Raw genomic sequence first — 25225 nt, 5'->3', positions numbered from 1 at the left:
TCCAGGGGGGTGGGATCACTTCCAGAGGGGGTGGTGTCTGGGTCCAGGGGTCTGGGTCTGGATCCTGGTCCAGGGAGATGGGGTCTGGGTCAAATAGTTGTTCAGAATTAAGTAAAATGTTTAAGTTTTAATGTTTTAACTGAGAAAGTGAATAAAATAAGACGCTTACATGGTCCGACCTGGTCTAACATGGTCCAACCTGGTCTAACATGGTCCAACCCGGTCTTACTGGTCTGACCCGGTCTAACTGGTCCCATGTGGTCTGTGTTTCAGAGGAGACCAGGCTGAAGCTGTGGAACGTCAGCAGCAGTAAGAACGTCCTCCAGCTTCCATCCATCTTCCACCACCTTCCACACCTTCTGAACCGAGAGGACAGTCTGCAGCCCGCTGTCCACCTGGGACAGGGACGCACCGGAGGTAAGACCACCAGAACAACAACCAGAACCAGTATCACAACAACCACAAGCAGAACCAGCAGCAGAACCACAACACATGAGACCTGGTTCTGGAGAGACCAGAACCACAAGAAACTGATGTGTTCATTTTTATTTTGTTTCTTCTTTTACATCGTTTTTATTTCACGTTTTATTTGTTTTTTAGGTTTTTATCATTTTGTTTTGTTGTGTTTTGTTTTGCCTCTCTTTTTGTGACTTTAAACATTTTCATCCTGTGTCTCTTTGTCTGTTTCTTCTTTTATACCATGTTCAAGTATGGTCTTTGTCTTTTTCTGTTTTTAACTTACCGGCCAACAGGCCGTAAACTATTGTCGTCTGGGGGCGTCATCTGTTGTCCGTCGTCCATTACAAAAATTTCAATCATCTTCTTCTCCAAAACTACAATTCCGATTGACTTCAAACTTGGTATACAGCTTCTTCATGATGATGTCAACAAAAGTTAGTGAAATTATTTGGATCCGGATCTGATTTTGGATTTGGTGCCACTTTGAAAAATTTCCCCATTATAAGAGATAGGAAGTGGATTGATGCAATAACTCAGTAAATATAAATGATATCAAGTTAAAATCTGAATTTTTTACAGATCTGATTGGAATATGACCAAAACATGGACTATTTCTGTAATAGAATAAATACACATAACTGGGTGAGAATAAATGGCATCTGGATACATTTCCCAAAGCTTTTAATTTGGCCAGTAAGCTACAGGGCCATTGGTCCTATTTTTTTTATATTTTTTTCATTAATGATTTATTAATTAATTATTAAAAAATTTTTTTACGTGTTTTTCATCCTTTGTACTGTTTGTAAATTTTTTGTGTCTTTAATGTTTTTTCTCTTTTATACATTTTGTTTCATCTTTATCTTGTTTCTTCTTTCATGTTTTTAATTGTTTTCAGTGGTTTTTGTCGTCTTATTTCTTTTTCTTCTTTGTGCTTCCATCTTTTATGTGTTTTTTTCTTTAACTCTTACATCATTTTGTCATTTTTGTTTTTCCATCTTTTCTGTCATTTCTATTATTTCTTTGTGTTTTTTCTCTCAGTTTCTTCACTGATGTAATCTTTGTTTTGTTCTTTTTCTGATGTTCTTTCATCTTTTTCCTGTTTCACATAATTTTTTTTTAATTAGATCTGTTCTAAATCATTTCTAACAGTCTGCCATCTCAGACTTGGACTCAGCCTTTAAACTGTGACATTTATTCCGATCATTATCACCATGTGAAGACGTTAATCGTCCGCGTCGTCCGCGTCTCCGTGGACGACGCGTCCACCTCCAGCCGACCGGTCCAAGGTCGTGTTGTCAGGTGGAATTTATGGAAACGCCGTTGTTTGTCCGTAAAGCGTTTTCTAATGCAGATAACGGCGCAGAACAGACACATCAGAGGCTGGAGACATTAGTGTGCGTGCAGTCAGATGTATTTATGATGCATTCTGGGTAAAAAGGGTTAGTCGGACGTAAAGAGCTTTATGATGCAGAGAAGGACGGAGATAAAACCAAGAAGAGAAAGAGGTCCAAATCTGTTTTACATGGTCACGAACACACAGAAAAAACAGATACAGGCTGGAAACGCACACACGAAGCCGGCGCCGCTGGGTCCGGTTTGGTCCTGGTTCAGCCCGGTTCAGTCTGAATCAGTCCAGTTGGGTCCTGGTTCAGTCCGGGATCAGTCCAGTTGCGTCCCGGTTAAAGTCCAGTTGGGTCTGGTTCAGCCTAGTTTGATCTGGATCAGTCCAGTTGGGTCCTTGTTCAGCCTGGTCCAGTCTGAATCAGTTGAGTTGGGTCCTGGTTCAGTCCGGTTTGGTCCTGGTTCAGTCCAGTTGGGTCCTGGTTCAGTCTGGTTGAGTCCAGCTCAGCCCGGTTGGGTCCAGATCAGGCCAGTTGGGTCCTGGTTCAGTCCGGTTGTGTCTGGTTTAGTCCAGTCCAGTCCAGTCCGGTTCGGTCTGGTTCAGTCTAGTTGGGTCCGGTTCAGCGCCACAGCCTCAGTTTAACCTCTTTGGTCAGATAACAGACTCTTTATTAAACCACAGAGTTTTCATTTTTATTTTTTTATCTTGTTCATTTTTGGTCATTTTTGTCTTCTTTCTTGATTCTGTTCTTTTCTCCTATTTTATTCACAATGTCATTAAATTTTTCAGTCATTTCTTTGATGATATTAATATTTGGTTAATGTTTCTTATATTGTTAATTTATTTATAGAATAGAGCAGAATAGAACAGAACAGAACAGATAGAAAACTTGTTGCTTAACCTGTTTGTTGGGTACAAACTTACTTTCATAAATAAATAAATATGCTATAAACTGAGGGTCAGCACATGCATATGTGCCTTTATTTTTATTTTTGATACATTTTTGATCATTTACATGATCTCCTTTATTCCTTTATCATTTATTCTTTGATCTGTTTTGATCATATTTTGGTCAGTTTTGTTCGTTTGGTGTTTTATTTCATCTGGTTATCTGGTTGAAGGCTGAAACGCTGCCTTGTGTGTGATTCACTCACTGTGTTATTGTTTTTGTGTGGTTTTTTTCGTGTGCAGTGTCCATCGTCATGGGTGTTCCCAGCGTGAAGCGGGAGGTCCACTCCTACTTGACCGACACACTCACCTCTCTGATGTCGGAGCTCAGTGCTGCCGAGAAGGACGACTGCGTCATCGTCGTCCTCATCGCCGAGGTCAGTGCGTGTGTGTGTGTGTGGATAATTGGTGTTGGTTTCCGTGTGTGTGTTGATGCGTGTTGTGTAAAGGTCAGAGCTTTAGCTAATGAAGCCCAAACGCTCAGTGATAATGTCACAGCTGCTGGAGTTAACGGCAAACGGTGCCGGCATGTTTGTGTGGAGATGTTCAGGTGTGTCGTTACACTGCAGCGTCAAGCATTTCAGCATGTGGACTTCAGATCCAAAAGGTTACAACATGTGATGAAAAGTCAGAAGATACAGACGCAGAGAAGAGAACTACGACTCCCAGGATGCATTTCACCCTTGCATGTCCATATAAACAATGGATGTGTTCGGATTATAATTGACTAATAGACGAATGTACAGCTGAAAGTACAGACCAGAAGGAACTGTGGAAAGGACGAAGAGGAGGACGACCAGGAAGAAGAGGAGGAGCAGGAAGAGGAGGAGGATGAGGAGCAGAAGGAGGAAGAAGAGGAGGAGGAGGAATAGGAGGATGAGCAGAAGGAGGAAGAGGATGAGCAGGAAGAAGAGTAGGAGGAGGAGGAGGAAGAAGAGGAGGAAGAGGAGGACAAGCTGGAGGAGGAAGAGAACCAGGAAGAAGAGGAGGAGGATGAGAAGGAAGAGAACCAGGAAGAGGAGGAGGAGGCCTATAACCACCAGTAGTTGAAGAAAGTTCCACCACTGAACAGACTGATCATGTTCCACGTTGAGCCTTAAATAAAAGTCAAATCCTACAACGACTGTTGTCAGATGTTCCCATGAATATTTACTTAATTACACAACACGCTGTCATTTTACGATATTTTTTGCTGTTGGATGTCAACAATAAAAGAAACCACACCAACATTAACTTCAATAAAGGGACTAAGGTTAATTTTAAACTTATTTATTTAGTATTTGTTGATTAAAATTGTAGCTAAAAATCAACTTTATAATATGAGTAAGAACATAGTTTTGCTTTCTGAGTTTAGAGACTTAAAATGTTTTATGATTATAAATAATGAATTCATTTTTAAAAATTGAAACTAACTTTGCTAACAGGGTTCATGGGTTTGTAAATGTGGGTGATAAATCAAATCTGATCACATTTGAGGACACATTTAATAAAGGTTTGAACTGTTTTAGATGTTTTTAGATGTGTGGATGAACCCTGTGTCTGTGTTCAGATCACAAACACAAGAAAATAAAACCAGGACAGGTTTCATCTAACATGTTCAGGTTAACGCTGGTCATGTGACCTAGAAATGAGCAAAACGAAGTCTTTCCCAAACAGTCAGCTGATTGTTTTATTAGATTATTTTAATGTTATGGATGGATTCAGATTTTAATTGATTTTCTGAATACAAAAACTCAAGACAAAACATACATTTAGGGTTCCCGGGGGGTCTTAAAAAGTGTTGAATTTACAAATCTGAGTTAAAGTCAGTAACTGTGAGTTTTCCATCGAGTCGTTCGTTGACTGAAAGTTAAAGTCGGTCGAGTCCTGCAGGACCAGGTCTGGGTCTGATCCGGTCTCTGTGGGATTCAACCCTGAGTTTTGAGGAGGACCAGACACTGGTCCAGGTCCAGATGCAGGTCCTCAGCTCCTGTCAGAGCCGGTTCTGGGTGAATTTCCACGTTTCATTTCCTGTCCTGCGTTTGCGTTCATCCATTTGTCTTTCACATTTAGTCTTTGTCTGGTTTCCGTCCAGGCTGATTTAATATTCAACTCCCTTTGGGCATCTCTGTTTTTATCTCAGACTCACACTTTGTAATATCCTCCCTTTGTTTGATTTCCTCTGAATTTCATGACGTGAACCTGACGTGGGTTCCTGACACGTCGGGCTTTGGTTTTTCTGCGTTTAACCGGACGTTTCGAGGAAGAACAAACGTCTCATCAGGTTTGTGTTCGTGACGACAAATGAGCAGTGAAGGCACTTAAAGCTTTTAGAGCGGAGACATGTAGCGTCAATATTACATGACCCGAAAACGGGAACACGGGACGTAACGCAGCAGGGGAACACAGCCGCCGCCGCGTCACCTTGGCAACGACAACATGCACCTGATGATGTCAGAGGAAACACGGAGGTTTTATACAAATAGAACGACCAAGAACTGAATTTGTAAAACAACTTCAGTTCATTTAAAGCACAGGTGTCAAACATGCAGCCCGGGGGCCAAAACTGGCCCACCAAAGGGTCCAATCTGGCCCCTAGGATGAATTTGTGAAATGCAAAAATTACACTGAAGAAATTAATAATCAAGGATGTTAAAATCATTTTAGCTCAATCTAAAGTGGATCAGACTAGTAAAATATTATCATAATAACCTATAAATAATGAAAACTGCAAATTTTCCTCTTTGTTTTAGTGTAAAAAAAGTAAAATTAGAAAAAAAAGATACATTTACAGACTAGCCTTTTACAAAAAATATGAATAACCTGAACAAATTAAGTTGTGATGCACATGTATAAATGATCAACGAAGTCCTAATATTGTTAACACTGCACTTTTTTTCTAAAGAATTTTCAGGTTCTTCATATTTGTTCATGTTATTCTTGTTATGTTCAAGTACGGTTTGTAGATGTAAACATTTTCATCACGGAATTTTACTTTTTTCACTCAAAAACATAGAGAAACCTTTGGAGTTGATATTATTTATAAGTTCTTATCCTATTATTTATATTATTTTACTGGTCTGGCCCACTTCAGGTCATATTAGACTGTATGTGGCCCCTGAACTGAAATGAGTTTGACACCCCTGATTTAAAGTCACAGTTTTCACCAAAAATAATAACGGTGTTAAAATGTAACTCAGATAAAACCTGTTTTTCTTATTTAGAAAATTAAATGTAGACGCTGTAGACTTCCACATATATCACTGTCTGCTCTAATTTTCATCTTTTTTGAAGAAACTCTGATGAACCAGTTCACATTAGGATTTAAACCCGTTCACTCCGGAGCCTTTAACCCATGGGTGTCAAACACATTCAGACCAGTATGATCGCAAACAAACCCCACCAGTACAATAAGAACAGAACAACCAAGAATTCATCACAAATAACAAAACGGTTCCCTATGTTTTAGGGTGAAAAATGTAAAATTACACTGTGAAAAACTTTACATCTACAAACCTTTAAAAAAAATGTGGTTGGTGTTAAACTCTGGAATTGTCTTTATAATGAGCTGAGGGACTGTAAAAACATATTCCATCTGAAAAAAGTGGATAAAGACAGAACAATGAGATTATATGAACAGTTATGAGCTGGTACATTTTGCTTCATATTTGATTTATTTACTTATTTTGGTCTGGTATTGTAATTGTTTTGCACCATTTCGTCATATATTTACCTATGTTCTGTTTGTTTTGCACTTCCTGGACATGTAGTTTTGCGTTTGGTTTTTTATTCCTTTTGTATTATCTTTGGATGTATTTTGTTTGGTTTGTCTGACTTTATACAGTATGACTTTATAGCTAGTTGTGTATGGCTAACCATTAAGGCTATTGTTATTTAGAAGGGGGCAGGAAATAGAAGATTTTTTCCATCCTGCACCTTTTTGATCATGGGTGTGTACATGTTTGTCCACCTGATGATTATTGAATGTCTGCTGATGAAATGCACGACCATGAACCAAATAAATGAAATGAAAAACCATTAACAGTCCGAAATTTCTAAGAAAAATAAGTGAAATTTTAACATTATTCTTCCTCAGTTTATCATTTCCATATGTATGTTATAACTTACAGATCACAGTGGATCTGCAAATACACAAAACATTTAATAACAGACAAAGAGAGAGAGAGAGAGAATATTCCTGTTAAAAAAACAAAGGAAACAAAAGTGTCTCAGCTAAATTGAACCTGATGTAGTTCAAGTTGTGTTTCATCCATAAACTACAAAAGTAAATGTTGTGAAACTAGAGGCTAATACCTTTAAATGAAGTGTCTCTGATTTATTTAGTCCTTGTGGTTCTACTGTTCTAAGCTTTGGAACTTAATAAACAGGAGAAAATTAACACTAATTATGTGGAAGGAACAGGTTCAGATCAGGGTTAATGTGACGAGTCAGTGATGGACTTTAACAGCAGCAAAATCAGTCACCTTAGAGGAGGAGAAGACAGACAAGGAAGAGAAGAAGAAGGAGGATGAGGAGGAGAAGAAGAATAGGAAGAAGGAGAAGAAGGAGGAGGAGATGAGGAGAAGAAAGAAGAGGAGGAGAAGAAGAGGAAGAAGAAGGAGGAGGAGGAAGAAGAAGGAGATGGAGGAGGAGGAGAAGGAGATGAAGAAGAAGAAGGAGGACAAGAAGAAGGAGGACGAGGAGGAGAAGAAGAAGCGGAAGAAGGAGGAGGAGGGGGATGAGGAGGAGAAGAAGGAGGAGGACGAGAAGAAGAAAGAGGAGGAGGAGGAGGAGAAGGAGGAGGACGAGGAGGAGAAGAAGAAGAGGAAGAAGAAGATGGAGGAGAAGAAGGAAGAGGAGGAAGAGATGAAGGAGAAGAAGAAGGAGGTTGATGTGGTCTTATTTTCACTCATATCTTCTGTCTTTCGGTCACATTTCCGTGGTGGTTTTCCAGCTGCTCTTGTTCAAACCTGTTGTAAATCCTCCGTCTTTGGCTCCTGTACCAGATCCACCAGATCCTGGATGTGGTCCTGGAGGTGGTCTTGGAGGTCTGGGAAACCCTCCTGAACCCAGTTCTTCACCCTGATGGTCTGAGTAAATCCAGCGCCGCGCAGCGTCTGAGACTGAACCCTCGAAGCTCTGTCTGGTCCTCGTTAACATTAAGCTCCACCCGCCAGGCTGCTCCAGGACGCCAAAACAAACCGCACACGGCTGCAGGAAACATGTGTGACCCCGAGGCGACCCCCGCGTCCCACCGGGAGCCCCCCCTGCCCTCCAGCCTCTGATTGGACGAGCAGCTGCATGATGTCACTGATGTTGCACAAGTTGTTGTTGGTGTTTGAGAAGACGTGTGAAAATAATGTGAAATAATCCGGTTCTGCTTCTCCTCGTATCTGCTATTCCTGGTCTGGGCTTCAGATAAAACCAGAAACCTGCTCTGGATCGAATGAAACATGACAAAACACAGCAATATCTGTGGGCGTGGCTAAAAAACATGAGCGCATGAGTCCAAAATCTGACAAAAAACACATGAATGAATGAAAACAATAAACAGTTTATAAATAAATGACAATAAAACCCAGATTTTCTCAGTAATATATGAATTGTATTATGTAGTATAGATACACATAGTAGTTATATAAACTAATAGAGTTTTTTGTATAAGTTATATGTAATTATAAATTATAGCAGATTGTATATTGTTTTTATATTGGTTTGAATTTAGCACGTGGTGGATTATGATGTAGAATTATGTATATGATAATTATTAGTAACTGATCTAACTATATTTATATATTGTATTAATATAAATGTATATAGTTTCTATGTTGTATTGAAATTAGTTGAATTTGTGGTTGGAACTAATAAGCTTTTGCCTCAGCCTAGAACCATTTGAACATATTACAGACATGAACAATAAAAAGAATTGAAATATTTTTATTGTTCTACATGTTTGAAATATTGATTGATTGAAATCTTTATTTTGAACATGTAGACAGTGAAATCAAAACAAAACCAACCAACAAAATATCAGTAATAATACATAAAAGGTTGATAAGTAAACAAAGAGAAAAAATAAAAAAAATTAATTAAACATGCTCGAAAAGGAGTAGGAAGAAGTAAAATCTTATGTACTCCTACCCCTACTCTGTATTCCTTATAATCTCTATATAGCAATTATTAATTTATATGAATATCAATACAATAATAATATGATAATAATAATAGCAATAACAATATAACACATCCTTATTCCTATATACACTAATATAATAATACTCATTTATAAATTATCCTCCCAGTATCAGTACTCAGATATGAATAAAAACTATAAAACAAACAAAAACCCAAAACACATATGCATATATAATATAAATACTTATAATATTCTGTATTGTCCAATATAGTACTATAGTAATAATATATTCATATATCCATATTTAAACTAGATATTATCAACACATTTGTGTCAAACAGAAATAGAACAGAACATTCAACAAAAGTAAAATAAGACTAGAACTACAAGTAGAATAAAATACATAAAATATGAATAGACATAATTTTTACAATATTAACAATGTGTATAGCTATGAAAGTGAAAAATAATGCATTTGTATGTGAATAAATATTACAGTTATTGTAAGAACAGAGGGTTATTGCACGATTTATAACACATAATTCCCATTTTACATGGTTATCGTTCATCAGTGGAAGTGATGACATGAGGATAGTTTGAAGTTTTTGTGTAGAGTTGAAAATCTAACAAAACGAACCTGAAATATTTGTTTTGTTTTTTTAAATTCCAAATACTAATGAATGATGGTGTTGTGTTCAGAGATGACAGTCCATGTCCAACTTCAGGGGGAAATAATTCAAGTGAAAAAAAACCCATGAATTGTCAGATTAATACTAATGTAAGTGTTACTTGTTGCTTATATAGTGTTTATGCAGAGTTAAACTATTATTACAGTGAACAGAACACACAGTAATAACCATAACTGTAATTATTTACAGTATGATGGTGCATTTGAACCCTTTATGATGCGTTTAAGTGCCTCTGTGAATCTGACCTTCCTGTTTCATGTGTGTACGTATAAAAACTCCATTGGATAAAGTTTCTTTTTGTGTTTTAATGAGGCCAGGTCTCTGTTTGACTGTTTACTCTGTTTATCTCACATTCACATGCCTTCACTGTGTTCAACTGTGTGTGTGTGTGTGTCTGTGTGTGTGTGTGCAGGCTGACCAGCAGTACGCCACCAGTGTAGCAGACAACCTGAAGCGCCTGTAAGTCCACCTGAATGATGGGATGCTGTTTCCACGGCAACAGAAATGGAGGGGGTTCTTCACTTCCTGTTAAAGACAGCATGTTGTGTTTGATGTCGGCTCGTACACGGTGGCGTTCGCTCACCTCTGTGTGTGAAGGCGTCGCCATGGTTCACAGACCACACCCTTCCTTCCTTCCTTCCTTCCTTACCCATTCATCTCCTTTCCTTTCCTTTCCTTTTCTTTCCTACCCTACCTCCTCATTTCCTTTCCTTTTCTAACAGCTCTTAATTTCTCCTCCCCCCTTTTTTTTACATCCTTCCTTCATTCATCCCATTTTTTCCCTGCACCCTTATTTCCTTTCCTCCCTTCTTTTGTCCTTTTCCATTTCTAATTTTTCTCCTTTTAACCTATTTTTCTTCATATTTTCCCCAGTTTTTTTCTTTCTTTTCTCATTTTCTCTTACCTTCCTACCTCCTAATTTCATTTCCATCTTTTTCTTCACTAAATTCCTTATCTTCTTTCCTTCTTAATGTACTCTTCCTTCCTTTCCTGCCTCTTCCTTTCATATCCTTTCTCCTTCCTCTTTTACTTCATTTATCTTCCTTCCTTCCTTCCTTCATCCTGTTTTCCCCAGCAGCCATATTTCCTTTCCTGCTTCCTTATGTCCTTTCCTTTCTCTTATTTTTCCATGTATTTCTATAGATTTTCAGGTATTTTGTTTCCTTTCTCCATCCTCACTTCCCTCCTTACCTCCTTCTTTCCTTCCTTTCTTTTATTCTACCTCCTTCATTTCCTACCCACTCATTCCTTCTTAATTTCCTTTTTTTCTTTCCTACCATCTCATTTTCTCTCCTCAGCTCTTAATTTCTCCTCCCTATTTTACATCCTCATTTATAAAATCCTTCCTACACTCATATTTCCTTTCCTGCCTCCTTAGATCCTCCAGTTTTAATCGGACTGAAGCTATAATTCAGTTTTTTTTTCGTGCCATGGAGTTTAATAGATAATAAAGTTTTCTATTACATTTCCTTCTTTCCTTTCTCCCCTCCTACTTTTTTCTTTCTTTTTCTTTTTCCATTTCATCTTTACTTATTCTTCTTGCCTTCAGTCTGGGCTTCAGTTAAAAAAAAAAAGACAGATTTTGTTCCTTTTCATAATATTCTCGTGCGTTCGTTTAACTTGATGTACCTTAATTGTCCATTTCTGCTTAAATAGATAGACTCTTTAATAAACTAAACCCATGAGCACATAGTTTGTGGTTTTGTTGAACATGTTTGTGTGTGTTTCAGTTTTCCAGCAGAGATCCAGTCCGGTCTGTTGGAGGTCGTGTCGCCATCCGTCCACTTCTACCCAGACTTCTCTCGCCTTCGTGAGTCCTTCGGCGACCCCAAGGAGAGAGTCAGGTGGGTTTGAGCGCCGACACTAGGTCATTGAGCTGTTCCACCTCCTGTGGATCCTGTCAGAGAAAAATGAAAACACACAGTCATTCAACAGGTTTATGTCGTTGAATCCGAACCAGAACGTGTGGTCCAGGTCCATCCAGTCTGGTTCCAGTTTCCCTGTATTGTGCTGTGGTTTGTGTATGTTTAATGTGTGTGTAATGCTTTGTGTAGTTGTATTTGCATTATTGTGGTCCATATTATTCCAGTGTTTAAGGCTAACGATGTTCGTTTTGTCTTCTATTAGTGTAATTATACTTTTCTTTTTTTCTTTTGTTCAGACCAGGTATAGTTTTTAGATGTCAAGCTGGTGACATCTAAAAACTATACCTCGTCTGAACAAAAGAAAAAAAGGAAAGTATAATTATTCCAGTGTTTGTCCGTGTTCTAACTGTAGGTCCATCTGTGACGCTGCAGTGTTTCATTCATTCCATTTGTCCGACAGAAGCGGAGCAGCACTTTGGTCAATTAATTTACATTCATCTTATTAAAGTATGTCCGATGGAGCACATTTAATCTGAGGCAGATCATTTCTAATACCTGTAGACCAGTGTAATACAGCTTTATGAAACCGAAGGACTGGCCTTATTTGTGTTGAGGGTATTGGAATCTGACCTTTGACCCGTGCGTCGGGCCCTGTGGTGTTCATGGGGGTTTATGGGTCATGTGATAAACACATGGCGTCTCCTCCTTCAGCCCCAAAGACCAGAAAACTGCATCTCTTTCTCCTCATTGTTCCGTAAATGAATAAATAAATGAATAAATAACCCCACCCCACCCCCTAGCCCCACCTTCATGCCGCTATGTGAAGTGTTTTTACTGCACGCGGTCGATGGTGTTTTTGTAAAAACCCGCTGAGTCTGAAAACGTCCTGAGGAGAGGAGGTTTTTATAGGAGCGCTAACATGAACACAGCGACGGCCCGGTTTCACACTCTGTCGTCTCCCACGGCGACTGGCGGATGATTTTACACAGCGGCGGACACAGAGGATAAAACCACAACACAACAGCAAACAGCGTCTGGAAACAAAACACAAAGTTTATGTGGCAACGACAGAGCGATCATGTCATCATCACCTGAAGGAAACACGAAAAAACACCAACACAAGGAGTAAAAATAGAGCCGACGATGAAAAAACACAGCATCACACGCAAAAGTCAGATTACAACACATTTGAGCAGTGAAAACATGAAAAACAACCAACACTTATGTTCACTATCATGGATTACAGCCTCAAAAATGTCCTCATCAGTGTTTCATTAACTACAAACAATTTCGATCTGAATATTTAACTCAAAATAACAAAAAAATTAAATATTCACTAAAAATGTATGAATTTACTGAGTTTAGTTGAATTTAAATGAACATAACGAACAGAAAAAAGCTATAAATTGTACAAAATAATCATTTAAAGTCAGAAAAAAACCTCTACCATTACACTTATGATGTTTATTTAAATGGATGTTTTTATGTTTTTGTCCATTATTTGTCCATTTTCAGCAGATTAACCACCTTTTCAAACACAGATACTAATATTCACTCGACAGCAGTGGATGGAAATGTGCATGAATTCACATTTTTCAGAAAATCTGGTTAAAAACTGTCATGTTTCGTTAAAATAGGACATGTTTTTTGTCACTTGTTTATTAACATCAGATATTTCTACATATTTTTTGTTTGTCTGTGGTTGAGGACGAAGGTAGATTTGTTTGTTTATTGCTTTAACCAAAACAAATATTTTCATTCAAAAAGAAAAAACTTCACCTCAAGCAAAAAACCGTTTTCAATCAAAGAAAAAAAGTGTTTGAATCCAAAAAAATATTTGAGATAAAAAAAACGTGCATTTGAACACTTTTTCTTTGATTAAAAAGGTGTTTTTGTTTGAACTTAAGTTTTTTTTTTTTTATTGAAAATATTTTTTTTGATTGAAGTGATATTTTTGGGATTGAATCATAAAGACACAAATATCCTACCCCTAATATGGCCCAAATACAAAAAAGATTATATCAAAAAAATTATTTTCAATCAAAAAATAACTAATTTTAATCAAAAAAACTTTTTCAATCAAAGTAAAAAGTGCTCAAATGCAATTTTTTGGATCTCAAATATTTTTTTGCAGTCAAACACTTTTTTACTTTGATTTAAAAGGGTTTTTTTTTTGATGGAAAATATTTTTTCCGGTTAAAGCAATAAAAAAACATGTCTACCTTCACAGTTGAGTGTGTTCTAGACATTAGTCTAGAGCAGGGGTGTCAAACACGTGGCCCGTGGGCCAAAACCGGTCTGTCAGAGGGTCCAAACCAGCCCAAGGGATGAATTAGTGAAATGTTAAAATTACACTGAAGATATTAATAATCAAGGATGTTATAAGGTCGTAATAACCTGTAAATAATGACAACTTCAAATTTTTCTCTGTGTTTTATTTCTCTTTGTTTCTCTTTCATTAAAGTGTTTACATTTATAAACTATTCTTTAACAAAAAATGTGAATAGCATGAAATACAGAGAAAAGTTTGGAGTTGACATTATTTATAGGTTATTATGTTATTGTTTTACTGGTCGGGTTCACTTGACGTCATATTGGGCTGAATGTGGAACCTGAAGTGATTTTCAGGGTTTTCAAGTTTTTCATCGTTTTCATCATTTTTCATCATTTTCATCCTTTTTCATCATTTTCATCCTTTTTCATCATTTTCAGGGTTTCCATTGTTTTCAGGGTTTTCATTGTTTTCATCATTTTCAGGTTTTCATTGTTTTCATCATTTTCAGGGTTTTTTCATCATTTTCAGGGTCTCCAGATCCTCTAACATCCTGAAACAGAAACTCTATGGCTGTTTTCAGAATCCAGTCTTAAAGGTGGAAAACCTCTATGTGTGAAATCCAAGCTGAATGTGAAGGTTCAGGAAGTGGAAACACTCTCACGCCTCCTGAAATAACAGCGCTAATTAAAACGGCTTGAGTGTGACATGTGACTGAGGTGGTTGTTGTGTTCCTCAGGTGGAGAACCAAGCAGAACCTGGACTACTGTTTCCTGATGATGTACGCCCAGTCCAAAGGAACCTACTACGTCCAGGTGAGCCTCTGACCTCTGCATGAACCTGATAACAGACGCCTTTCTGTCTCCACTTTATCTTCTCTGGTTTCATTTGATGCTCGATGGTTTTACTGTGTCGACGTTCTGTGGATGAAGTCGAGGTCGTTTTAGTTTTCATTGGGTTCAGGTTTTAACGTTGACTTTGTTTCGTGCTAGGTCTTTACGTCCTGTTCAGTATCTGAATTAAATATTAACCCATAAAGACCCAAACATCCAACATCAACAATACAAAGTACAATAATACACTGTACAAAATAATAAATAATGTGAAAAAATAAGCAAAAAATGTTTTCTTCTGTCTTCCCTTCATTTTTGCAGCTGGAGGACGACATCGTTGCTCGTCCAAACTACTTCACCACCATGAAGAACTTTGCGCTGCAGCAGCCGTCAGAGGAGTGGATGATCCTGGAGTTTTCTCAACTTGGCTTCATCGGTGAGTTTCACCTTCACCACATCCTGACGACGACGCTCATCCTTCAAACCAGGAGGGTTCAACTTCAGTTTTCAGGAGGTTTTAGAGAAAAAGAGAAAAAAAAACATTGACGACAAAACTGGACCAAAGTTTTATTTGTGTGAAAAAATATGGTAAACTAACAAAATCTGAAAATGACAGTTAAAATTGTGACTTTAAGCTAATGTTGAATAGAGTTTATTCAACATGTAAAACTAATTTTATTGAAATATAATTTTAATGGACTCTATGCACAGCCCCACTACTTCCTGAACTTCAGGTGGGTCCTTTATTTCCTGTCTTTCATTATTGGACACACTAATTAATCCAGGTGCGCCTAATTAATCAGTAGTCACAACAAGAACTAGCAGGCACACCTGGATTAATTAGTGTGTCCAATAATGAAAGACAGGAAATAAAGGACCCACCTGAAGTTCAGGAAGTAGTGAGGCTGTGCATAGAGCTCATTCAATCTTGAAAATATTTTGATTATTTTTTTCATTTTCATATATTTTCATATTTGATGTTTTGAATTTCAGTTTCTCAGTGACTCTGAGATAATAAGATAACACATCCATAAATACATAAATATCCAAAATTAAATTTTCATGTAAAAAACTTAATTATTTCAATTTGGAAAAAATATTTGAAAGTGAAAGTAGGATTTGAAAAAATAAAAATATTTTTATCTAAATAAATGTGATTTTACAGTACAAACAAAATGACACTTTCATTAGAAATATGTTGTTTTTATTTTGAAATAAAGAAAAGAGTTTAAATTGGAAAAAGTGTATAGAAAAACAACAAACAAAAACACTTCAATCTAAAAAAAAGAAAAAGGTTTAAAATGGAGAAAATGTGTTTTTAAAACTGAAAAAATATAATTTGAAACTGAAAAATTTGGATTTTAAACTTTAAAAACTACAGTAAATCGGAAAAAAACATCTGAAACTGAGGAAATAACAGCTTTAATATGGTAGACAAAAATAAAAAATAAAAATATATTTTCAGTTTTGAACTTTCAGCCTTTTCTTCCTTTGTCTTCATGTTGTTGTTTTACTCTGATGTGTTTTATCCATTAAATGTGTTTTTAATCCTAAAGCATCCGTTTTTCCGTGAATTTTTTTTTTTTCTAAAAGAAACTCGACTCCATCCTGGCTTTAGTTTCATTAAAACCTCTGAGCTCATGAAGAGCTGGCATTGACCCTCCTCTTCCTCCTGGTCGGGGGGTGGGGTCAGTCTGGTGTTGACCCTCCTCTTCCTCCTGGTCGGGGGGTGGGGTCAGTCTGGTGTTGACCCTCTTCTTCCTCCTGGTCAGGGGGTGGGGTCAGTCTGGTGTTGACCCTCCTCTTCCTCCTGGTCGGGGGGTGGGGTCAGTCTGGTGTTGACCCTCCTCTTCCTCCTGGTCAGGGGGTGGGGTCAGTCCGTGTCCATCTGTGAATGAAACCCTCCGACTCACTGAAGCGCGGTCCGGGTTTGATCAGAGCTCCAATGATTCTATCAGGGTTAATCAGCAACTCCTGGATCCAATCAGAGCCGGTTTGTCCTCTGAACCGGGTCCAGCGACGGGCTCCGGTTCAGATCCAGATCCAGAGTAGGGGACGCGCTGACATTTAGATCCAACGGAAAAGGTTTAATGGGCTCCGTCACCATTAATGACGCCAGGACACAATTAGAAGAAACCAAGGTTGACAGGAAATACTGACACAGCCATGGATGAGGTGGAAGGAAGACAGGAAGAAAGGATGAAAGGAAGAAAGGATGGAATGGAATGACTGAGGAGGAAACAAATGCACAGATAGAAAAAGATAGAAAACAGACAGAAAAACAGATAGAAAACAGAAAACAGACAAAAAACAGAAAAAGATAGAAAACAGAAAACACATAGAAAACAGAAAACAGATAGAAAACACAGAGAAAAAACAGATAGAAAACAGATAGAAAACACAGATAAAAAAAAAAAAAAAAAAAAAAACATCTCCGTCTGAAGCTGTCTGATTGGTTTCTAACCGTCCTGAAGGGTGCGTTGGATTCGTCCGTCCCCTCGGTCTCCTTAATGACACTCTCAGCACTCGGGGACCTATTAGAGGGAAGTGGAGCAGCAAAGCCTCATGGGAACAAGGCGCCGGAGTGTTTGTGTGTGTGACACAGTGGAAACTTACCAGGACAAGGACTCGCCGACATTAAACATGTTTTATTTCACTGTTTGTTCCAACTCGACTCAGTTTCAGTGTCTTTTTGACTCAGTCTCATCGTCTGTTCATCTTTTTACTGCTGCAAAGCACCATGGGAGTCGTAGTCTAACACAGCTGTTGATGTTGTGTTTTTTCTTACAGTTCAGTGGGATGATGTTCAGCCAATATTTTAACTTTAATTCACTAAAAGTGTTCAGTTGCAGAGTTTAAAGGCAGAAGTTTTCGGTTCAACCTTTAGACATAGACATTTTTATCAACAAAACAACAGACTGGAGCTTTGAATGGGTTTATTTTAATGGGATTTAAAAGTTAAATAGATATAAAGCTACAATAATTGTACAGTTTTCTGTGTGTCTGTGTAATATCTGAAATGTTAATTACTGATGATGTGGCAGATGACAAAAATATTGACTTATTTAGGCAATAATGAAAATTGTAATAATAGAATGACAAACAGATACTTGTTGAACTCAAGTTTCATAGAAAAAGTAGAAATAACATTAGATTTTAACCCTTAGGAGTCTGAGTCTATTTTGGCTGTTTTTCAGTACTTTTGATTTTGCATTTATATACTATATAAACAAATGTTTATTATACCCATGTTAGGTATCTTTTTTTTTTTCAGCACTACTTCATCTGTCTCATCTGTCTATTATTTTTCACTTTAACCTACTATATCAACACAAAAGGACAAAAAACACACAAAAAAGAAAATCTGAATTGAAAAATGTATATAATTTATTGCATAAATAACACAAGATGCTTAACAAACCTTTTCAAAGACTTTCAAAGTGAATATTGGTTCCAAATATTAGGTATAGAAAATTAAAATTGTAATAAATTAAAACTATACTCAAATATTTGACATGGCTCAGGTGGTAGAGCAGGTCGTCCAATAACCAAAGGGTTGGCGGTTTGAATCCCGCTCTGTGCTAGTTAGTTCATTGTGTCCTTGGACTCTTCACCCTCCTTACCTCCAGTGTCACTCACACTGGTGTATAAATGCGTATGAATGTTCAGTGATGGTGGGAGGGGCCCAAGGCGTAAATCGGCAACCACGCGTCTGTCAGTCTGTCCAGATGTACAGATGTAGTTTAACACCACCAGAGTGTGAATGTGAGAGTGAATGAATAAAGGGTCAATAATGTAAAGCGCTTTGGGTGTCTAGAAAAGCACTGTAAAAATCCAATCCATTATTATTATTATAAAAGCAGATCTTTACATAGGTGTTTTCTACGTTCCCCCCGTTTCCTCATCCAGTTCAGGTGGGGGTCATCTTCACCCTTACCTGTAATGCTAATTAGGGCTGTGTATCGGCAAGAATCTGGTGATACGATGCAAATCATAATTCTAGGATCATGATACGATATATCATGATACTGTTAAAAAGGCAGTTTTTTCTTTGTTTTTTAATGATTATTTCCTGGAAGAATTGAATAACACCAGAAATCTGCACAAATCCTAAACACATTTTTATTTGATCACAACAGGATCTAATGTTATATCACAAAATGTTCCTGTGTTCAAACTGAAATTCTGTTTTACAGACATTACAGATTAAGATCCTGTTCAAATGTTCATATTCTATTAGTTCAGAACTAACATCAGAACATTATTTTTGTGTGATCCCAACAAAGGAACTAACATTATTTAATAAAAGAGTGTTAAATAATAATAAATAAAATATAAAAAAAAAGAAAAACACAAATGAACCTCCACATATCTGCATTTGAATAAATACCTAAAAATATCATTACAGTACTTTTTAATATTGATACAGTATTGTGAAATGAAACATTGCAATACATTGCAGAACCGATATTTTCTTACACCCCTAATACTAATGCAGTTGGTGGATTAGGATCTGCAGATTCAGACAGATTTTCTGTTTTGAAAATGGATAAAAAATGGCGTAGATATGGTCAGAATTCTAACACCCCCTCACCTCATTTTCATGCTTTTATTCATGTTTGTTTGCTCTGGTTTCAAACCATCATATCTCTGGTTGTATTTGTTCTATCAACATCAAATAAAAAGTGCCAGAGTGTTTCAAGTCCGTACTTTTAAATGCAGTTATCACCAGTGGTCTACATGACTGACTTCCGATGCTATGACGTGTTGAAAATGTCATGTGATTGGGTCACATGGCTGTGACCGTGGACCTCTAAGGGTTAAAGGTTTGAAGACAAACCTGTGCTGACTTTAAACAGCAGCTGTATTTACATGGGTTTATATTGTAGATATTAGTTAATATACAGACATATTTACTCAGAAATCACAGTAAACACAGCTATTTATCTGTTTTTTTCAGTTTTTTAATCGGGTCATATTTGTTTCTTTCTACGTCCATGATAAACAGAAGGAACAGGAGCTGATTAAACACACCTCAGCTCACATTAAACCATGTTCATTTAGCAAACTTGTATCAAACATTTGTACTTGTACTGACAGATTAGTTCTAATTCCAATGACAGGAAGTGAAAGTGTTTTCATTTCCCCTCCTGTTTTCGTCACACTCATTTCTCTGCTTTATCTGACGACACAGTGACACAACGAACACACAAACCCAAACGTGTCCTGTAAAGGCTGATGAAACTGTTGCATTGTGGGTAGTCCGACAGTGATGCTAATGGAGTCGTATGGGTCGAGTCTTTGTTCTGTTGAAAGACAGAAACTGAAACGGACGCAAGAAAATACACAACAGGTTCAACCGACATGATGATGCACAACACACATGTATTTACACACAGAAATACACAGAAATACACAAACAGAGAGAGGGGGAGATGGATGGATCGTTGACTGAATGTTTGTTTCCTTCCTCTGCCTATTTCCTTTCCTCCTTTCTTATTTCATCTCCTCCTTCCTTTCTTCTCTCCTTTTATTTTATTCCCTTCCTTTCTCTTCTGTCTCTTTTCCTCTCATCTCATCTTTCCCTTGTCATTTCTTCATTCTTCATGTTCTCTCTTCATTTATTTCCTCCCCTTGTTTCCTTTCCTCTTCTTTATTCCTTTTCTCCTTTCCTTTTTTCTCTTCCTTGTGTTAATTCCTCGTCTCATCCTTTAATCTCCTTTCCTCTCTTTGTTTCCTTCCTTTCTTATGACATTTCATCTCCTTGTTTCCTTGTTTGACTCCTTTCCTCCTCTTGACTTATGTCCTTTCCTTATTTCTCCTCTTTCTCTTTCCTCCCTCTCCTTGTTTTCTTCCTATTCCTTCTGTGTCCTCCTCATGTCCTTTCCTTTCTTTCCGTATTTCCTCTCCTCGTTTCTCCTTCCTTGTGTCACTTCCTCTGCTTGTTTCCTCCATCTTCTAATCTCGTTTCCTATCTTTGTTTCATTTCTTTTGTTGACTCCTTTCATCTCATTTCCTTTCCTTCTTCTGTGGTCCTCCTCCCCTCTCCTCGTCTCCTCGTCTCCTCCTCACCTCGTCTCCTTGTCTCCTCATCTCCTCCTTTCCTCCTCTCCTCACCTCCTCCTCTCCTCATCTCCTCCCATCCTCTCCTTGTCCCCTTGTCTCCTCCTCACCTCGTCTCCTTGTCTCCTCCTTTCCTCCTCTCCTCATCTCCTTGTCTCCTCCTTACCTCGTCTCATTGTCTGCTCCTTTCCTCCTCTCCTCCTCTCGTCTCCTCTTCTCCTCATCTCCTCTCCTCGTCTCCTCTTCTACTCTCCTCATCTCCTTCTGTCCTCTCCTCATCTCCTCTCCTTGTCTCCTCCTCACCTTCTCTCCTCTCCTCGTCTCCTCCTCTCCTCTTCTCATCTCCTCTTCTCCTGTCCTCCTCTCATCTCCTCCTCTCCTCATCTCCTCCTCTTCTCCTCTCCTCATCTCCTCCTCTTTTCCTCTCCTCCTCTTCTCCTCTCCTCTCCTCATCTCCTCCTCTTCTCCTCTCCTCCTCTCCTTGTCTCAGTATAATCTGAATATTTGATCAGATCATGTGACTCTGAATCCTGTCGCCCTCGTGTGCATTCGTCTGTTTTCTGGACGGCGTCCTCACGTCATCTTCGCCTCCGTGCATCATCTGCTGGTTGTTTCATTCCGTTCTCTGCAGGAGGTCAGAGTCTATCTGGTGTTTGTTCGACCCGCTCCCTCTGCTCCTCTTCTCTGCCCTCGTGAATCACCGTCGACCCCATGTCGCCTCTAAGCGGCGGCCGCTTTAATACATTCATTTGCTGCCGCTGACTCACTGCATTAAATCAGAAGCCGAGGCTGGGCGCCGCTGGCGTCTCTGTAATTCAGCTGCTCACATCAGCTTTGTACGTTTACTAAGTTTAGCCTCCGTCCGGCCTCGTTGGCGTCCGCCGGGGCTTCGCGTTCCGCCCTCCGGACGCTCAAGTGTCCGAAGCGATCAGGGCCGAGCGCGATACTGGCGAGGGGCGGGGTCAGCACTCTGACGGGCCTCTAATTCGCCCTCGTCAGCGTTGGGGTCCAATGAGATGAATCTGCCTGGCCGATGGTTTGACCTTTAACCTCCATCGACTCGACAGAATGGAACAATGAAGAAGAATCAGAGGAAAAAAGAAGAGTTTATGTTTTATGATTGGGTTCATTCTATAAAATAATGTCCACAGTTGGAAAACCTTCAGAAAAAAGGAAATGAACCTGTTTTAGAAACTAATCAGTTCAATCTGAGCCTTTCTCAGATGTTTATGAGTAAAATGGTTGAGTGTCTGAATGTCAGCTGATGTTTGTACTTTGTTCATTTATTCGTTTTTGTCTTGTTTGTTCAGTCATTTCCTTCCATTTCCTGTTGTTTGATGCTGTAGCGCCCCCTGGCTGCAGATGTACTTCTACTGTCTGATCAATGTCATGTCCTTCCTGTCCTTAAAGTCTTCCTATCATTGTTTCCTCTCCTCTAATGTTTCCTTCTTCCTTTACTTTCTTTCTTTTCATGTTTCTTTTTATCTTCCTCTCTTATCTCTTCATTTCCTTATTTCCTTTTTTGCCTTTTCTTATTTTTTCCTCCTTTTTTCCTCTCCTTGTTTGCTTTCCTCTCTTCTTCCCTTCCTTTCCTAATCTCCTTTCTTGCCTCTTCTTTTTTGTTTTTTTCCTTCTCTTCTTTCTTCTCCTTGGGTCCTTTCCTCTCATGTTTCCTTCCTTTTGTTGCTTCCTTTCTTTCCTTTTCTCTTCTTTCCTTCCTCTCTTATTCCATTCATTTCTGTATTTTTTCTTGTGCTTTCCTTCTTATTTAATCTCCTTGTTTCCTTTCCTCTCTTATTCCCTTTCTTTCCTTATTTCCTTTCTTGCCTCTTGTCTTATCCTTTCGTTTCCTCTCCTTGTTTCCTTTCCTCTTACTTCTCCTAATGTTCTGACATTTCCTTCTCGTTTCTCTTTCTTTTTCCTTCAGGTAAGATGTTTAAGTCGTTGGACCTGTCGCTGATCGTCGAGTTCATGCTGATGTTCTACAAAGACAAACCCATCGACTGGCTGCTCGACCACATCATGTGGGTGAAGGTTTGCAACCCAGAGAAGGATGCGGTGAGTCGTCCATGTTCAGATGAACAGTTACCATGTGGTTCCATCAGGTCTGGATGAATGAGGAGGATGGATTTAATGTGAAATTATTCAAATAAGATGAAAAACTGGACAGAAAGTATTAAAAAAGAACCCAATGATAAGTAAAAAGCAGACAAAACGATGAATGAGACCAGAACAGTAGAAAAACCAAACGAAAAAGACAATGAGATGAAAGTGAGACCATTTAGATGAAGAATGAGACAAAAAAAATCAGACAAAAGTTTATGTGCTTTATTACCTCCGCCAAGGAGGTTATGTTTTTGCCAGGGTTTGTTTGTTTGTTTGTTTGTTTGTTTGTCTGTCTGTCTGTCTGTCTGTTTGTCTGTCCATTAGTGTGCAACATAACTCAAAAAGTTAGGGACAGATTTTGATGAAATTTTCAGGGTTTGTTGGAAATGGGATAAGGAAGAAATGATTAAATTTTGGTGGTGATCGGGGGTGGGGGGCCCATTTCCAACAAACCCTGAAAATTTCATCAAAATCTGTCCATAACTTTTTGAGTTATGATGCACACTAACGGACAGACAAACAGACAGACAAACAAACAAACCCTGGCAAAAACATAACCTCCTTGGTGTGGGGGGGCCCACGGGGGGGGCCACTGGTCAGCCTTGGCGGAGGTCTGCGCTCTCCGAGTGCTTCTAGTTGTCAAATGCTCTCCACAATAATCCTGACCCAAGTGGTTCCATCAGGTCTAGATCAAAATGACAAACTGATGTTGACTGTAAAATGAGACAAAAGAAGAGGCAAACATGATGAACAACAGAGAAGTAAGATGTAAATGAAACGAAAATGAGATTAAAAAGACAAAAATGATAAGAAAACTAAACAAAAGGACATAAACAAGATAAAAACAAGATAAACATGAGATTAAAATGAAATGAAAACATGACACAATTAAAGGAAAAGACCCAAAAGGCATGAAATATGACCAAAACCAGTCAAAAACTGATGAAAATGCAAGAAACGAGGTGAAAATGAGAAAAAAATGATGAAGAACGCAGAAATACAGTGTAAATGATACGAAAATGAGATTAAAAGGACAAAAATGACAAGAAAACAAAACAAAAGGATGAAAAACAGATGAAAATTAGATTAAAGCAAGATGAAAAACCCCAAAAAGAGACAAAACATGATGAAAATGCAACAAAAACACAACTATCTTCTTCATATCTTTCTATGCCAATGTCTCCATTTCCCCCTGGTGGCTGATTGTGGTATAGGTCATAAGCCCCGCCCTCTGCATGTTATTGGATCAAACTAAACTCATGCAACTCTTTTTTCTTTGCAGTTAATTATTTTTTATCAGGTTGATTCATGTCCAGATCATCATCTTTCTGATCAGTCTTGATATTCTTTTATCATGTGATGCCGTAACAGTGGTTTGATTGACAGCTGTAGAGGCCAATGGTGAATCTGTCTGACGCTGTTGTGTTGTAAGAAACTGTGACTGGCAAATGTAAATGAGACAAAAATGAGATTGAAACAACAAAAATGACAACAAAACAAGACAAAAGGAGGAAAGCAAGATAAAAACAAGATGAAAATGAGATTAAAATGACAAAAATTACAACAAAACAAAATGAAAATGATATTATAATGCAATAAAAACATGACAAAACATGAAAAAAACTAAAAAAGATGAAATGGGACACAAAACAAGTCAATGAGTGATGAAAATGCAACAAAAACACAATCCTCTTCTTCATAGCTTTCTATAACCACGTCTCCATCTCCCCCTGGTGTTTGGATGTGATATAGGTCATTAGCCCCGCCCCCTGCATGTTATTGGATGAGACTATACTCATGCAACTCTTTTTTTTTTTTTTTTTTTTTTGTTACAGTTAATTAACTTTTATCCGGTTGATTCATGTCCAAATCATCATATTTCTGATCAGTTTTGATATGAATTTGTCATGTGATGCTTTAACAGTGGTTTGATTGACAGCTGTAGTGGCCAATGGTGTTGGTGAATCTGGCTGACGTTGTTGTGTTGTTAAGTCGTCAAAAACACTTTGACCAGCAAATGTAAATGAGACAAAAATGAGATAAAAAAATTAAAATGATAACAAAACAAGAAAAAAAGGATGAAAGCAAGATGAAAATGGGATAAAAACAACAAAAATTACAACAAAACAAGATGAAAATGAGATTAAAACGAGATAAAATCATGACAAAATATGAAAAAAAACTAAAAAAGATGAAATGTGATGCAAAACAAGTCAATGAGTGATGAAAATGCAACACAATCATCTTCTTCATAGCTTTCTATAACCACGTCTCCATCTCCCCCTGGTGGTTGGATGTGATTATAGGTCGTTAGCCCCGCCCCCTGCATGGTATTGGATGAGACTACACTCATGCAACTCTTTTTTTTTTTTAACAGTTAATTAACTTTTATCCAGTTGATTCATGTCCAAATCAGCCTATTTCTCATCAGTTTTGATATGAATTTGTCATATGATACTTGAACAGTGGTTTGATTGACAGCTTTAGTGGCCAGTGGTGAATCTGGCTGATGCTGTTGTTGTGTTGTAAGAAA

At 38.1% G+C, this 25225-nt stretch overlaps 1 protein-coding gene across 1 annotated transcript in view; it reads left to right on the top strand.

Moving 5' to 3' along the window:
- mgat4b (alpha-1,3-mannosyl-glycoprotein 4-beta-N-acetylglucosaminyltransferase B) overlaps positions 1 to 25225 on the top strand; it is a 100911-nt gene that overhangs the window by 62907 nt on the left and 12779 nt on the right. The window contains exons 3-9 of the mRNA XM_030145428.1: positions 274 to 417; positions 2993 to 3126; positions 9966 to 10012; positions 11284 to 11397; positions 14430 to 14505; positions 14845 to 14959; positions 22514 to 22644. Coding sequence (XP_030001288.1) covers positions 274 to 417; positions 2993 to 3126; positions 9966 to 10012; positions 11284 to 11397; positions 14430 to 14505; positions 14845 to 14959; positions 22514 to 22644 — 761 coding nt within the window. The remainder of the gene's footprint in view (positions 1 to 273; positions 418 to 2992; positions 3127 to 9965; positions 10013 to 11283; positions 11398 to 14429; positions 14506 to 14844; positions 14960 to 22513; positions 22645 to 25225) is intronic.

This window comes from Sphaeramia orbicularis, chromosome 10 (genome assembly GCF_902148855.1).
Source record: "Sphaeramia orbicularis chromosome 10, fSphaOr1.1, whole genome shotgun sequence".
In the NCBI taxonomy this organism is placed as follows: Eukaryota; Metazoa; Chordata; class Actinopteri; order Kurtiformes; family Apogonidae; genus Sphaeramia; species Sphaeramia orbicularis.
This window is presented reverse-complemented; position numbering and strand designations above follow the sequence as displayed.